General features: G+C 41.4%; 1 protein-coding gene across 1 annotated transcript; it reads left to right on the top strand.

Moving 5' to 3' along the window:
- Positions 1–776: 776 nt before the first annotated feature.
- On the top strand, positions 777–17,582 carry b3galt1a (UDP-Gal:betaGlcNAc beta 1,3-galactosyltransferase, polypeptide 1a). The gene is made up of 3 exons (XM_027159672.2): positions 777–1,502; positions 1,593–1,647; positions 14,020–17,582. The coding sequence occupies exon 3, from the start codon at positions 14,515–14,517 to the stop codon at positions 15,502–15,504; it is 990 nt and encodes a 329-aa protein (XP_027015473.2). The 5' UTR covers positions 777–1,502; positions 1,593–1,647; positions 14,020–14,514; the 3' UTR covers positions 15,505–17,582.

Raw genomic sequence — 17,582 nt, 5'->3', positions numbered from 1 at the left:
AACTCCATGGAAGATCCTGACATCAAAGAAGACACAAATGCTCCTGAGAAAACCAACACTGTGGAGGAAAGCAACACCAAAGATGAATCTGACACCAAACAGGAAACCAACACCAAAGAAACGATGCGTGCTAACCTACTGCTGTTACTACAAGAAGATGATCATCCACCTCCAAGTGCCAATGAAGGGAATGTATCAGATGAAAGAGCACCAGAGCACCATTCAGATAAGCAACCAAATTTCAGTGCCTCACAATTTCTAGACGATATATTTGCAGGTTTTAGCGACACCACAACCCTTTTTTCCAAGGATGACTTTAACACCAGTGCAAAACCATCAACCACTGTCCTTGACAACCTTATGGATTTTGGAATAGAGACCAAAGACGAATCAGGTGTGAAAACCCTGGAGAAGACAAGCATTGATTATTCTAACTCCAAAGCCTCCTGCCCGTGGGGAGAGGATCCACAATCGTTGTCTGTAGAGGAACAAATCAAACGGAACAGATTTTACGAGGATGATGATATCTGAGGTCACCTTGTGTTCACAATACAGCCATACAGTCTTTTTTATGCATAAAAAAAATCAAAATATTTCCCTAATTCTGTTCATGGAGAGAGGCTTGTGATCCTTTACTAATCTTTTGTACTCAGTTTACAGTAATTCAGTGTTGTTATTCTGCACAATTGCAAATCTTTTAAGAAGCTTTATATAATGCACCTGGTGTGCAGCACAAAAAAGGGAAAATATTATGCTTATTATTTTTTCTTCTTCTTCGTTTTGTTTTGTTTTGCTGTAAACTTTACTCGGTTTCCTATATCTTTAGCTTAAGTAGGGTTTTTTTCTTTTTATTGTCTTTTGTTTTCCTTACAGATGTAGGCGATTCTATTTTCTTGCCTTCATGTCAGGCTGGTTAGAGATTTCTATTTTATTGCTTAAGCATTGTTCAATAAAAAAAAACCCTTTATGAAATATTTCTGATTTTGTTTTTCATTTGAAGTGTAAAAACAATAAAAAAAAAAACAGTGTATACAAAAGGTTATTTAAAAATATGTGCCATTATAGGTTAGAATTAAAAGCTGTTTTTCTCAAAAAAAAGTATGAACATTATTTGCAGTATCACTGATTTATTGATATTGATCACTGATTTATAGGAAGGGGGGTGTTTTTGCGTAATTTCCAATCATGAAACATAAACTTAAGCAGGAAGTTCTCTTTTAAAGTTACATCTCTAAGTGTGATGTTCAAGCATCCACATACATTTGGTCATACAGTGTAAATGTGACTGGAGTACAAAATCAACAGTACAGTACCAACAGTAAAACTCCAGCTCCAGGCCTGTGTGGTCATTCTGATGACTGAACGCAGGTCGGCGCTGTTTCTTCTTTGCTCCTGATGATGGTTCTGATTGGACAGCTCCTTCTTTATCCCTGTGCTCTGCACTGAGCGGGTCAACAGCCAACATCTTGCTCAGCACAGGACACAGGACACATGAAAACCCGGTACGGTGTCTTTCTTCTAGCTTTCTATGGTTGTATGTCTCTAGATTTATTGGGTATATCTGAGTAAAATTGCGCATTTCTGTGTTTTAGCTTTTGGCTTCGGGAGTCTTTGTGTCCTTTGTGAAGCTGATACAGCAGATGGCAGGTGAAGTCCAGACATGGAACCGTTATCTTATCTATAATAATAATAATAATAATAATAATAATAATAATAATAATTATAATAATTATAATAATTATAATAATAATACATTATTAGTTATATATGATCTTCTAACGACATTAAGCATGTAAATTGTCTTGATGATGCACATGTTTCTTGGCTTATTTGTGATGGATTTAATTACCGCATTTATCAATCAGATTCAATATAAAACATTAAAAAATAAAGATTAAGGCGTAGGTTAGATGTGATGTGAATGACTGTCGGTTAAGGAGAACGGTCCAGGATGTTGCTTTCGTCAGCAGTTCCGCAGTTTGTCTCTCAGTATTGATTTGTGGCCGTGACCCCCTTCCCGTTTCTCTCTGTCCGTTTATCAGAGCTGTCGGTAAACCGGCAGAAACGCGCAATTTACGCAAAATACGCACCATTTCAGCAGCATGGGTTTTGTACACACTATCAACTCACACACTCACACACACACACATATCTTGTCGAGTTACAGTAAACTCAATAGATGTAATTTGGACAGTAAACACATCCAGGGTTGAATATAGTCTCTTAAAGAATTCCTACACTTTTAAGTTTAGCTTCCAGAAGTTTTGCACGTGTTTTGAAATAGATATTTAACGTTATGTTTCAGAAATGTGTAAATGTAGCTACTGCATGTCCTTTTATTTTCTCACAATACAGTATATTTATTTTTGTAAGTAAACTCTTCACAAGTACACAGCTGTTTTATTTTTTCACGTGTAATTCTTTTCACAATATTTTTTTTCACGTGTTTTGGAAAAAAAAAGATAATCATGAATTATGATTTTTCTGACGATTTGTTTTTCACTTTTTTCTCATGACATTTTTCTTCACGTGATCCGTTCATTTTTGCTTGTTTATTTTTCACTTGTACTCTACATAGTTAGTCACGTGATTGTTTTTTTTGTTTGTTTGTTTGTTTGTTTTTTACACGATTTTTCTTTTCAAAAAATGACAGAATTCCTAAATATTTCATGTGGGTCCCCCCCCCCCCCCCATCTGATACGTCATTTTTTCATGTTTTATTCTCATGTTTTATCTCACTGGAATTGTTTTTCATACACAATAACATGTTATTCACATAATATTTTTTGAAATCAAAAATATGATGATTTGTGATTATTATTATGTGATTATGTGTTAAATTGTGCCAATGCCAGTCACTGGTGAATTCACCACAGCTAAACACTATCAAAAATAAAGATATCAAACTGTTCATAATTCTCCACTATTCAAGTATGTTTGAACTAAACTCCAGATGATGCCAATACTGAATCAATATACAATTAACACCTGCCGTATATCTTCTTCTTCTACTTTCGGCTTTTCCCGTTAGAGGTTTCGCACAGCGAATCATCGGTTTCCACCTAACTCTATCCTTGGCATCCTCTACTCTCACACCAATTTCCTTCATGTCCTCATTTAACAGATCCATATACCTCCTCTTTGTCCTGCCTCTTGACCTCTTACCTGGCAGCTTCATCTCCAACATCCTTCTACCAATATAACCATCTCCCTCCTCTGTGCATGTCCATACCATCTCAATCTAGCCTCTCTGACCTTGTCCCCAAACCAGCCAACCTGTGCTGTCCCACTGGTGTGCTCGTTCTTAATCCTGTCCATCCTCGTCGCTCCAAAAGACAACATCCTCATCTCTACGTCCTCCATCTCTGCCTCATGTACTGTATTTTCCTCACTGCTACAGTCTCTAACCCATACAGCAGAGCTGCTCTCACTACTGTTTGCTACACCTTTTCTTTGATTCTTGTTGAAACTCTTCTGTAACACACAACACTCCTGACTCTTTTCTCCACCCACTCCAACCTTCCTGCACTCGCCTCTTCACCTATTCACCTCTTTTCCACACTCCTCCACCTTTCCAGGTGTACCTCCACCTGTTCCCTACTCTCACTACAGATCACAATGCCATTCGCAGACATTAATGTTCACAGAGATTCTTGTCTGACTTCATCTGTCAATCCGTCCCTCACCATAGCAAACAAGAAGCGACTCAAAGCCGATCCTTGATGTAGCACACCTCCACCTTGAACTCGTCTGTTTGAACTACAGCAGATCTCACTTCTGTACCTGCATACTCCTCTCATACATATCCTGAACTACTCTGACATACTTCTCTGCCACTCCTGAAATCCTCATACGCTACGTCCGCTAGCTCCTCTCTCTCCACCCTGCCATACGCTTTCTCTAAATCCACAAAGATGCAGTGCAGCTCCCTTTTGACCATCTCTATACTTCTCCATTAACATTCTCTAACACCTGCTGGACACATACAGTATAAACACTCTGGGTGTTAATTCAATACTTAAAATGTGTGTGTTTGTGTGTGTGTGTGTGTGTGTGTGTGTGTGTGTGTGTGTGTGTGTGTGTGTGTGTGTGTGTGTGTGTGTGTGTGTGTGTGTGTGTGTTTGTGCAGTTTGTTCAGCACTGGGAATTTTGCTGTGTCAGTGAGATAAACAATACAAGTGCGTATGCTTCCTTGTGAAAAAAAGTCAAATTAACCAAATTAAGTTTTATTTTGTTTTACATTGTTTAAATGTGTTTTGTTACATAAATCTCAGAATGTTATACTGTATTTCTAGATACTCTGATGTAAATTGTAGTGTCAATTTTTTACAGATTTATTTTTAGCATATTTTCTCGAACAAATGATCTCGTGTTGCTAGATGATTTTGTCATATTTCAGCTGATTGGGCTGTAAAATAAGTACAGTCAAGTACAGCCATCCTCAAAACAGGGATTATATCACTCTGTTTCGGTGAATTAGATCATCGTTATAGAAAATAGTTATCGTATTTTGTAGATAAAATACTCTTACCGTCTGCTTTAGCATACGTGTTCTTAGGTGACTGAAGGAGACGATCGCGATGGGTTCATCTGCTGTTGTACTGGACGTTCGCTGTGTTGTCTGTTTGGTTAGGGATCGAATCGGTCTGGTCATTCTCCTCTGAACTTTCTCATCGTGTACAGTATGCATGTGTACATGTGTTCCTATTATAGTGGAAACCGAGTTCATGTTTTAACATTATCACTCATTTATTTCACAGCTGCCTGGTTACTGATTGACAAACGAAACTGTGTTCAGGAAGCGATCGTGCTGTTGATCTTTAATTTCAGTTTACCTTTCAGCTGTAAAATACTCACGTGTGTAATTTAACAGCAGAGCATAGCGGAACCTCATTCATTCATTTATTCATTCATCTTCTACCGCTTATCCGAACTTCTCGGGTCAAGGGGAGCCTGTGCCTATCTCAGGCGTCATCGGGCATCGAGGCAGGATACACCCTGGACGGAGTGCCAACCCATCGCAGGGCACACACACACTCTCATTCACTCACACACTCACACACTATGGACAATTTTCCAGAGATGCCAATCAACCTACCATGCATGTCTTTGGACCGGGGGAGGAAACCGGAGTACCCGGAGGAAACCCCCGAGGCACGGGGAGAACATGCAAACTCCACACACACAAGGTGGAGGTGGGAATCGAACCTCCAACCCTGGAGGTGTGAGGCAAACGTGCTAAGCCACGGTGCCCCCATAGCAGAACTTTTCAATGTCATTTCATTCTTTTATTAGTTTTGTTTTTAATAGAAATCATGATAATTATATTCTAATTCGATCCGGGGTTGTTTTCGTGGCACTGGGTGCATGTGTAAGGAAGTCACGGGATTTTACAGGGAAGATCATAAGGCTCTTAATGATTTTCTTTCTATTTATTTTTCATAAATAGGTTATTTTTTTCCCTTTATGTTGTTCTGTGCTTCATCTGGGAAAGTCAGCAGGGATCAAGTTAAATCAAATTATTATTACACGTCAGCTCGTGTTCTGTTGCACAAAGCAATTTTCTGTTTTGTCAACAGTCTCAACACGACAGCAGGTAAAAAAAAACCTTGGCTGATTAACGACCCCAGCTTGCACAAGACTTCAAAATCCTATCCTTTATAACATGTCATTCGCCGTATAGTCGTAAAACCGAACTTTTTTTATCGTGTCGATGAGAGTCGAGTCGCTCCAGATGACACACTGGATATAACTAGAAGATTTATTTTAATCGATTTTATTTGATGAAATGTTCGTCATCAGTTTTATTGTCTTTTTAACAGAGCATCTTGTCCTCATTGCAACCTAATTGCCAGATTTGTTTCAAATCGCTTTCAAATGAATTGCGATTCAATGTCATGATATTTTGACTGTGGTCCCACTTTGGCTGCACGATCAGAGTAATTGGTGTCTGTTTGGTGGATGATGTTCCAGTTTAAGAGCCTGTAGGCTGCTGATTTAGAGAGGTGATAAATGAACGATTGTAGTGTTTGGTGTAAACTCTTGAAATGGTGCCTAGACTAGTTCTGATTGATTTCTACGTTTTGCTCTTGTACAAGTGTAATGTTTTTTTTTTATATATTAATCCTTATCTCTAATGTATTTATGTTTATGGAGAGTCTTTTAAAGATCTAAAGAGATTCAGAAATAAAACTCAGTGGTTTTTGTCTCTAAATCATTAGATAACTACTGTAGATATATTTATCCCTGCATTGAAGCATATGGCTTCCTCTGCCATCTCCTGTCATGAAGTATTTATGAACATGACCTAAACCTGGTGTGAGGCTTTTGAACTGCACCATGAATCATTCTCTCAATGTCAAAATATCATCAGAATCTGTTTGGATCTATTTTATTATGTCGCTTTGTAGAAGCCAACATTCTGTTTTCCTATTTAAGCTGAGACAAAGATTTATCAAGAGTAACTCCTCCTAGGGCTTTCGAGCCACATGAACTAAATACGGATATGTTGTAGATCCTGGTCTGTAGTTTGTTGCTATCACTTTTCTAAGTGATCCGAGTACCGGTACTTCCCGTACTGGGTCTCAAACTGGCCTTTTTTCCCATAGACTACCATTATAAAGTTTGGAGGTTTATAACTTGACAAGCTTTTGAACTATCTACACCAAACTCGGTCAGCTCCTTTAGGGTGAGACTCTGAACAAAGTTTTAAATTGGTGTACCGACTGGCCTTTCGGTTGTCCCGCAGCCCCGCCCCCAAAATATGCATGTGACAGATCAAAACACTCAGCACAATGAGGAGAACTGCCTCACAGGTACTGTGGTCACGTCACGTGACGTCACATGAAAAAAAAAAAATTAGCACAACATGGACATGCGACATATCAAAACACTCAGCCCAATGTGGGGAACTTCCTCAAGAGTATTCGGATGACGTCACGTGCTCGTCTCCACTTACCTCCAAATGTTTTGGCACCCTGGCTTTCTGTATACTTGCTTCCAAAAGTAACACTGACCCTTATGTCCACTCGCCTCCAAAATGACGAATCCCTGCATCATCAAAGCCAACATCAATGTTTGTCACGACAAACTTTACAAATCTAGTTAATATTATTATTATTTTTATTATTATTATTATTATTATTATTATTATTATTATTATTATTATTATTATTATTATTATTATTATTATTATTATTATTATTCTCTTTACGCTCTCACTGAACGTCCCTAATACAGCATGATTTGACATCCTGATACGTTTACACACATCTTCAACATAATCTGTCCCTGACTTGGGCGCAGCGTCCAGAAAATAAACGCACCTGATGGAACCGTGGTTTTCAAATGCAGGAAAAAAATGGGATGTAATTTAGTTACGAATAGACGAGAAATCGGATTAGATCACTGTGAAAAATTACCAGGAGCTCAGCACAGCTTTTACCCTGCCAAAAGGAGAGAAATAACACTAGCTGTTCAAGCAGTAAGAGAGTGTGTAAATATGTAAATAAGAGGCATAAAGAAATAAAAGACTTCAGAATGTGGAGTTGGAGAAACGTCATCATGACAAAGTGAAGTCATTGTGTTACAACAACGGGTGTTTAGTTCGTCTTATAGAACACAAATCTGCACAGGGTTATCAAATAATTCCAACTGTTAAAGAAGTCAAAAAGCTTTTATCGTCTTTTTGTTTTTACCATATACTGTATAGCTGACGCAGTAGACAGTGAAATGAAACAGCATAACTCCGGGACGTTAGACGTCAGAGAGACAACACAGAATAAGATGTCCTTAAGATGTTAATTGTTACATTTAAGGTTGTGGGAACAAACTGATTCCTGACAGCACTTACAATAATAGAGCTGTTCAACTTTCTTTCTCAAAAAATAAATAAATAAATAAATAAATAAATAAATAAATAAATAAATAAATAACCAATTATTTAATTAATTGTTACATACACCACCAGGGTTGGGGGTTCGATTCCCACCTCCACCTTGTGTGTGTGGAGTTTGCATGTTCTCCCCGTGCCTCGGGGGTTTCCTCCGGGTACTCCGGTTTCCTCCCCCGGTCCGAAGACATGCATGGTAGGTTGATTGGCATCTCTGGGAAATTGTCCATAGTGTGTGAGTGTGTGAGTGAATGAGAGTGTGTGTGTGCCCTGTGATGGGTTGGCACTCCGTCCAGGGTGTATCCTGCCTCGATGCCCGATGACGCCTGAGACAGGCACAGGCTCCCCGTGACCCGAGAAGTTCGGATAAGCGGTAGAAAATGAATGAATGAATGAATGAATGAATGAATGAATGTTTGTGTTGTGTAGTGTTGTGTGCATTTGAATGTATATATCATTATATGCTCATCATTGAGGATTATTTCATTGGTCGGATGAGCTTCACTGCTTTTTGCTGTTTGTTCCATTCCTGTCCGTTTCCTTTATGATGCAATACAGTGAGACTTGCTCTCTGGATAAAAACAGCTCAGCCAACAGCCAGAAAAAATATTCATCCATCTGTCATTAAAGCTAAAGTGCTGCATAAATTTGCATCAATTTGCATAGTATCATTACTCTCCGTATACTTGTTTGTGTTCACCTTCGAAACCTTTGTGGACTTCTGTGTGAAATGAAACCATGCCTTTGTGAACCATGACACGTTGTTTCTAACTTTTCTGCGTTTGCCATCCGAGTGCAGCTTCCTGCATATTCACAGATTTCTACACGGTCAGAATTTAGTGGTTAGCACGTTCGCAACACACCTCCAGGGTAGGGGTTCGATTCCCACCTCCGCCTTGTGTGTGTGGAGTTTACATGTTCTCCCCATGCCTCGGGGGTTTCCTCCGGGTACTCCGGTTTCCTCCCCCGGTCCAAAGACATGCATGGTAGGTTGATTGGCATCTCTGTAGTGTGTGAGTATGTGAGTGAATGAGAGTGTGTGTGTGCCCTGCGATGGGTCGGCACTCCGTCCAGGGTGTATCCTGCCTCGATGCCCCATGACGCCTGAGATCACCGTGACCCGAGAAGTTCAGATAAGCGGTAGAAAATGAATGAATGTTACATACAGCATAAATGTCCCGACTGAGATGAGTTACACCTTCCCACCAACAGAGGTCTCCCTCCCCGGATTCTGCTGTACTACCTCCTGGTAATTTCCTGTGTATGAGGTCATCACTGAGATGTCTGTGGAAGATGTCTTCTCAGCCATTCATACCCTGTGTCTAGAATGTTCTTTGGATTTGCCCTTTGGCTGGATATTCAGGTAGTGTTCTGTGTTTGAGCCTGTGATCGCTTCACCATTTACAGAGTTTGTTAATAAACCTCCATATGCTCGAGAATCCGCCATCTCCTCCACCCACGTTTGTGAGGGTCACTGGAGGGTTTGTTTAATTAAACCCGACCTGATCGATGTCGATATAAAAAGCAAGATTGTTTTAAACAAATAACGTGAATGAAATGTAAATCATCGGTTTCTGCAAAACGAAGGGAAAGTGTAAGAGCAGGCAAAGTGTCTGCAATGATGGATTAGAAAAATTGAGAGAAATGAAGGGGGATTATGGAGTGGATAATGTTCTTTGTTTTGCAGGGAAAGAAGAAAAATGCATCTACTTCTCCAACTCAGAGCAAGTGTCATGTGATTTTCTAGCTGGGCAGGAAATTTTGTTCTACATTTACGGCATTTAGCAGACACCCTTATCCAGAGTGACTTACAACTGAGGGTTAAGGGCCTTGCTCAGGGGCCCAGCAGTGGCAGCTTGGTGGACCTGGGGTTCAAACCCATGACCTTCCGATCAGTAGCCCAACACCTTAACCACTGAGCTACCACATCGTTCTGTGAGTCTATAAGCTTCCTGCATAAACGTGGTGATCAGACTCAATGTACATCATCTGCATGGCAAATTAACCCCAAACAAATGTGTTTCCATCTAAAAGACACATTCCTGTATCTTTAAGCTGTCTTATGTTTGTCCTGCCACTTACGACCCACAAACGTGAGAATAATTTCAAATCCAAATGGAAATTAAAACATTACGTAGCGCTCGAACTACTTTTAGCACTCTATCTACTTTTGTCGGTTGTTGTACTGTATATCTTCAGTTAGCTTGCTTGTGGCACTGAAATATCACTTCATTTTAATATGAAACAACTTCCTGCCCACCGTCTGTGTCTCTGTTCTAGCATTGATGCAGTTTTTCAGTCTCATTTGTAAGACACTTTGGATACCAAAACAAATCTGCCAAATGAATGTATGTAACTGTTTATGTAAATGTAATGATCCAGATGTTCACTGTAAAAATCCCTGCAGGCTGCTCGGTTTTTATCACCAGCGAGGTGACACGGATGGAGGAAGTCGGGATGGGAGAGAGGGGGTGGGGGAAGGAGAGAGAGACAGAGAGGAAAGGGGGGAGAAAGGAGATACAGATAGACATACAGTAGGAGAGAGAAGGAGGAAGGAGGGACAGATATAGAAGAGAGAAAGAGGAAGGAGGGAGAGACAGAAAGAGAGGAGAGAGACAAAGAGAAAGGGGAGGAGAGAGACAGAAGAGGGAGATGGAGAGAGAGATAGACAGACAGAGAGGAGAGATGAAGAGAGAGAGAGAGAGAGAGAGAGAGAGAGAGAGAGAGAGAGAGAGAGAGAGAGAGAGAGAGAGAGACATACAGACAGACAGAGAAACAGAGAGTGAGAAATAGGGAGGGAAAAGATACAGACAAACAGATAGACAGACAGACAGGAAGACAGAGAGGAGAGACAAGGAGTATGGGGAGAGAGAGAGAGAGAGAGAGAGAGAGAGAGAGAGAGAGAGAGAGAGAGAGAGAGAGAGAGAGAGAGAGAGAGAGGAGGAAGGAGAGAGAGAGACAGAGAGGAAAGGGGGAGAAAGGAGAGACAGATAGACATAGGAGAGAGAAGGAGGAAGGAGGGACAGACTAAGAGAAAGGGGAGGAGGGAGACAGAAGAGGGAGATGAGAGAGATAGACAGACAGAGAGGAGAGATGAAGAGAGAGAGAGACAGACAGACAGACAGACAGACAGACAGACAGATAGACAGACAGACAGACAGGAAGACAGAGAGGAGAGATGAAGAGAGAGAGAGACAGACAGACAGACAGACAGACAGACAGACAGACAGACAGACAGGAGAGATGAAGAGAGAGAGAGAGAGAGAGAGAGAGAGAGAGAGAGAGAGAGAGAGACAGACAGACAGACAGACAGACAGACAAACAGATAGACAGACAGACAGGAAGACAGAGAGGAGAGACAAGGAGTATGGGGAGAGAGGGAGGAGGTGGGAGAGAGAGAGAGAAGAAGGATGGAGTTGTAGTGCCAGAACTGTGATGTAATCTCTTTTTGGTCTAAAGCCCTGTGACATTATAAGAGAGGACGCCATTAACACATCGTCCATCAGCACTCTCACAGTCTTCATCATTCTCCCTCAGCCTCGGGCGTTTCTCTCGTTACGGCTCGGCTTTACTCACGAGCTCTGAGCGGGATATAGCAGGGAACTGCCGAGAGTTTGTTGGTGAAGTTAGAAATGCAAAGATTTGAGACCAGTTCAGCTTGTAACAGGCAGGAAATACTGTAAGTCATGCAGTTATAAGCAGCAGCACTAACTGTATTAATATTAATATTAGTAGTAAAAAACCTACAGAGGATCAGCGAGCGCTCACATTTCAGCTGCTCTCACACGTTACTGCATCGTTATTACTCCTCCATCTAAATCTCATCGAACCGTTCAGACACTTAAATGCTTGGAAACATGAAAACTGCGACATTATCCACAGCTTAAGATTAAGATCGCTGAGGCGGCGCTTTCAGAAAACCGACTGGAAACAATTCCTCCTTTCTGAATACACAAGCGGTGGAAATACGAACAATGTTGGGGGTTCGATTCCCACCTCGGACTTGTGTGTGTGGAGTTTGCATGTTCTCCCCGTGCCTCAAGGGTTAGCTCCATGTACTCAGGTTTCCTCCCCTGGTCCAAAGACATGCATGGTAGGTTGATTGGCATCTCTGGAAAATTGTCTGTAGTGTGTGTGTGTGTGAGTGAATGAGAGTGTGTGTGTGTGCCCTGCGATGGGTTGGCACTCTGTCCAGGGTGTATCCTGCCTCGATGCCCGATGACGCCTGAGAAGTTCGGATAAGCGGTAGAAAATGAATGAATGAATGAAAAAAAAACCTCTGTTGTAAATGTTGAAATGTGTACAGTATAGTTAATGATCTAAACTGTTGAACGTCTTGATATATCGATGGAGGAAAAAATAATAATAACAATAAGCCACAGCAAACAAACCCCAAGCAACCAACCAATCCGTTGTACTCGTTTCCAAAATGTATGTCACGGGGACATTTTCTTAATTTCTTCACTCGTATCAGAGCTGATGACACGTTCCACTCGTCCTCATTTTCTCTCGCTAGCATTCGTCCCAGATCACATCTGACCGTATCGGTATCGGTATCAGTATCTGAATCGATGCTAATACACTCCTAATAAAATCATAATCTTTATAAATATGTGTATATATGAGTCTTTAGCTCTTTCAGAGACAGGACCGCCTTCTCACAGGGAAGAATTTATGCACAGACACGAAGATATAATACTTTATTTTCTACTAAAGTAGATAAAAGTGAAGTGTTTCCAACCCTCAATCCAAAATAAGCGGTAACTTACTGTCCATACGCAACACGTGGAAAACTTACAACAGTGAGAATGCTTAAAGCGCTAGACGGATTAAGTTGAATTAAATGCAACTGGCCTTCAGAGGCTGTTCAATCCTCCCACAGCACTTTGCATTTCTAATATCAGTGCAAATGACCTCCGTGAGAGCCGTTTCGTATTAAACGCACCGACTAATCGATACAGGAGACGAGAGAATGTTTACTCATACAGACAATTCATCTGTTGGGACAAAACCACATTAGTGAATTGATTCAGATTTTTGCTCAGACGTTCTGCGTTTATAATTAAACACCTTTCCATCTGATTAGCAACGAATTAACCGAGTGCTCATCACCGGATTCATCCGTTACTCTACATTAATCTTTCAGTATTTTTTTTTAAACTATATTGCTGTATAATTCAGTTACAGATCAAGCGCAAAGTGTAGAATACGTGTGCCAAAATTTTTCGAGCGCTCTTTATCCAAAATCAAATATTTATACCTCTAGAATGCTCTATAATGGGTTATTTATAACACAGTAAATGTGTTAATGTAGAGAAGAAAAAAAAAACAATCAAAGAAATCTTTACTAAAGGCATCTTTCAGTACAATTTTGTGCAGAAATTAGAATCATTTCAGTTACTTATGATGTTTGTACTTGATGATGTTTATTCTCTATTAATTGTTCTAATTAAGTTTTTTTTTGCTGAGAACAAAATGTTGAGGTCAGGCTCCAGGGTGGTGATGTGCCGATGTGTTTAATATGTGTGTTTGCGATGGAAGTCTCAGTGTCACCAATGCGACATAGTAGAAAGAGACAGTAGAAAGAACAATAGAGCGAAGAGTGTGTTTGTGTTTGGGTTCATAACTCATCTGAGTCTCATATCTTATTATCTGGCCAGATGTCACACATTGGCAGAGAAACAGATACAATGAAATGGAAAAAAAAAGCAACGCATATACAGTACATCGTGTGACCTTGGACTCAGCCGCATCATCTGTCATACTGTAGGCACCTGCAGCATCTCATGGTGTATTATTCAGTTATTCACCTTAAGCCATGTTACTCAGGACTCGGTGAAACTGTTTAGTCATGAATGTAGTCCCACTGACAGGTTCTGCGAGTTTCATCTTCGACCTCGATGCTTACAATGACGTCAGGAAACAATAATAATAATATGATCACGTTGCCTCTCTGTCAAAGTCCGCGAGAGAAAACGATGCGGTGAGAAAGTGTCTGTTTGAGCTCCAGGATCTGGTTGTTTCCTCATTAAAGCACACGCTGCATACAGAACTGCGCTTTCTTCTTCCTCTGTTTTCTGTTCTCCCTCAACATGATGCATGTTCCTTTATTTCTCTGCCTCCTGCAGGCTCTGAGGCTGCCAAGAACAAGGACAGAGAGAACTGAAGCCAGACTTCATGGATTGGATTACAGAACGCATGCTGCGTCACGGCATCGGTGTGTCCTGCATCGCAAAGCAGCTTGACCCTCCAGTAAGTTCTGCAGCACTCGGTTTCCTTTAGAGATCCAGGTCTTTGGCCTCGCCTCACCTGTCTGATCCCCGGGGGACCGGCGTGCTGCGGAGATGATAAAGGCACAGAGAGCGTAGCAGATGGGATGAATATTTAAAGTAAGGTTTTAGAACCACAAGATATAAAGGAGGATGTTGCTAAAATACAGCACGGCCTTAAAAGACAAATAACCGATAAGGTCACCATGGCCTTAAGCAGAGTATTTTTTAATATAGTGCCTAAATTTTATGAATTGACTCACTGGTCAGAGGGAGAAGACCAGACACTGGAGCCATGACACTATCTAAATAAAATCCACGATCGGCAGCCGTAGTGAGCAGGTCCGTGGCGATATGATCTCCAAAGTGTCATGTCTGTACCTGCTCACGGTGCTGTGCTGGGCCAGTGCTCTGTGGTACCTCAGTGGAACCCGCCCGTCCACCTCCTACGTGGGCCACATGTCTATACCGGTTCGAAGGCAGCCTCCAAGATTTCCGAAAAATATCACGTTCAGCAACATCCGGACTCGCACGCTCAATCCGCACGCCTTCCAATTCCTGATCAATGAGCCGAAGAAATGCGAAGGCGGCCCACCATTCCTGCTCATCCTCATCAGCACCAACCACAAAGAGTTTGACGCCAGGCAGGCCATCCGCGAGACATGGGGAGACGAGAGCACATACAGCGATGTTCGCGTCGTCACACTCTTTCTGCTTGGACACAACCCTGAGCCGGTTCTCAACCAGATGGTGGAGCAGGAGAGCCAGATCTTCCATGACATCATCATCGAGGATTTTGAGGATTCTTATCGAAACCTGACGCTGAAGACGCTGATGGGAATGCGTTGGGTGGCCTCGTTCTGCCCTGAAGCCAAGTACGTCATGAAGACTGACAGCGACATTTTTGTCAACATGGACAACCTTGTGTTGAACCTGCTAAGACCCAGCGTACAGCCCAGGCAGCGTTTCTTCACAGGCCACGTCATAAACGGAGGGCCTATCCGAGACACTCACAGTAAGTGGTACATGTCCAGAGACTTGTACCCCGAGAACAAGTACCCCCCTTTCTGTTCCGGGACAGGGTACGTGTTCTCTGGTGACATGGCAGAGTTGATCTATAAGACTTCTCTCCATACTCGCCTCATTCACTTGGAGGACGTGTATGTGGGGTTGTGTCTGCGCAAACTTGGGGTCCACCCGATCCAGAACAGTGGCTTCAACCATTGGAAGATGAGCTACAGCCTCTGTCGCTACCGCAGAGTCGTCACGGTGCACCAGATCTCACCCGAGGAAATGCACAGGATTTGGAATGACATGTCTAGTAAAAAACATCTCAAGTGCTAACATCCTTACAGCGCCATCTATAGTCTGGGAGGACATACTGCAGGTCCGATTCATGTACCAAGGTGGAGCTCAAGTCGTGTTTCCAGGGTTACATCAGTAAGTTAGTAATCAGATTAGGAGTTCGAATCCCAGAGAACTTCGATTGGAATCTTGGGACACTGCTTGGAATGTATCCTTCATTAATTGTAAGTCGCTTTCAATAAACATTTTTGCCAAATAAATAAATGTAGAAAAAAGTATTCAGATATCGAGGTATTTAGGCTTGGCCAGATCTTGCCAATTCCTATAACCATGGCAAGGTAAAAAATAAAAAATGAATAAATTCTATTCACCATTCAGACCAACGTTATAGCCTGAGAAGTTTGCCAGTAGTGCTGATGGGTATTATGGCTTAAACCTGAGCCAAGATTGAATGTCATTTTTAATTCCTGTTCTTTTATTCATAATTCATGATTCAAAAACAGACAAAATCTCTGCCATGGACTGAATGGCAAATCTTTAAGCCACATCTGTATGTTTACATGGTCCTGGTGTGTATCTCTATCTCATAGTACAGTGGTACCTCGCTTATCGACCTTAATCCGTTTCTTAAAACCAGTCGAAATGCGAAAACGTCGAAGAGCAAATGTAAGTATCCCATGAGAAATAACGGATACCCAATTAATCCATACCCGACCTCCTCCGATACCCAATAATTAACAATTTTTGCCCCGTGGTGGTCTTTCCAGGACTCTTTCAGAGTCAAGTTACTGGAATTGGTCATGCTAAAACACTTACGAAACAGGTGTTTCGTGTAGAGTTTTTTAAAGTTTGCTATGACCATCTGATCCATAGGCTGAATGAGGGAGGTCGTATGTGGTGGCAGAAATTTGATTGTAATCCAGTCAAACTCAGCCTCCAACTCATCGCCTAAATCTGAAGGATGTGCCATTGCATTGTCCAGGACAATCACGCATTTCAACGACAAACCTTTCTTCCAACAAACCGAAGTTTAATTTACGATAGATGCTCTCTCCACGAAGGCTGAGGTGAGACTGGGAAGATCCTTCCGCTCACGCTACATGGGTCGAGGTCGATAAGCGGGGATTTGCTCGTTCAGCGGGCGCAAATTTCGATCGAAAAACTGTTCGCTAAGCGAAAAGGTCGATGGACCGAACCGGTCGATAAGCGGGGTACCACTGTACTAAAAAGACAAGTATCGGTGGACCAGGGCACAGATCGATGCACAGGCTTTTGAATTTATCTTACGAATTACAACTTTGCTAATCTGCGACTGTGCAAATAAATATACACCAGCAAGAAGGAGAAAAGAGCAGATTGTGTGTAAGAGAGTAAAAACAGCTCTGACAGATTAACAGCTGTTAAAGACATATTTTTATTTGAATACAGGTCGGCACTGAGATGGAATCTTTTTTCTCTCCTAGAGACATTAAGGTTAAAGATCTTTCAGCAGACCTGAAAGAGCACAATACACAACAAGAGTAAGCAGAATCCAAATAATAGCATGGGTGGAGAAGTCATAAATGAATTAAATCAAGTTACAGCATGCTCCTTATTTCTTACGGTTCAGACGCCTGGAACCGGAACTGACTAGCCTTTAAATCGTAGTTAGCATAATTGAATATTATAGTGAAAATCTAATTAGCTAATTAAGTGCATTAAGAATACAGACTAGAAAATACGGTTGTTATCCTCATCTGACTTTGTAACGTAGGTCATGTTCTTTGCGCTCTCGAGGAAAAGTCCGAATATCAAAAAGTAAATAAATACATCGGGTGTCAAACATATCAAAGATGTTTAGATTTTTTTCTTACAAAACTCGGACACACGAGGACAAATTTTAATAAAAATGTAAATGTCTTATTGTCTCCAAAACCTGTAGAAATCTGTGCAAATTTTTTGCCTTTAAGTCTTATAATTAAACTTCAAGCCAAATGAAAACTTCAGTCCATGTAGAGAGAGACATACGGTATACACACACTGATTCATCCTCAGGGGGGCACGGTGGCTTAGTGGTTAGCCTCCGCCTTGTGTGTGTGGAGTTTGCATGTTCTCCCCGTGCCTCGGGGGTTTCCTCC

The sequence above is a fragment of the Tachysurus fulvidraco genome, chromosome 5, assembly GCF_022655615.1.
Source record: "Tachysurus fulvidraco isolate hzauxx_2018 chromosome 5, HZAU_PFXX_2.0, whole genome shotgun sequence".
In the NCBI taxonomy this organism is placed as follows: Eukaryota; Metazoa; Chordata; class Actinopteri; order Siluriformes; family Bagridae; genus Tachysurus; species Tachysurus fulvidraco.
Note: the sequence above shows the minus strand (reverse complement) of the source record. Positions and strands in the feature narration are given on the sequence as shown.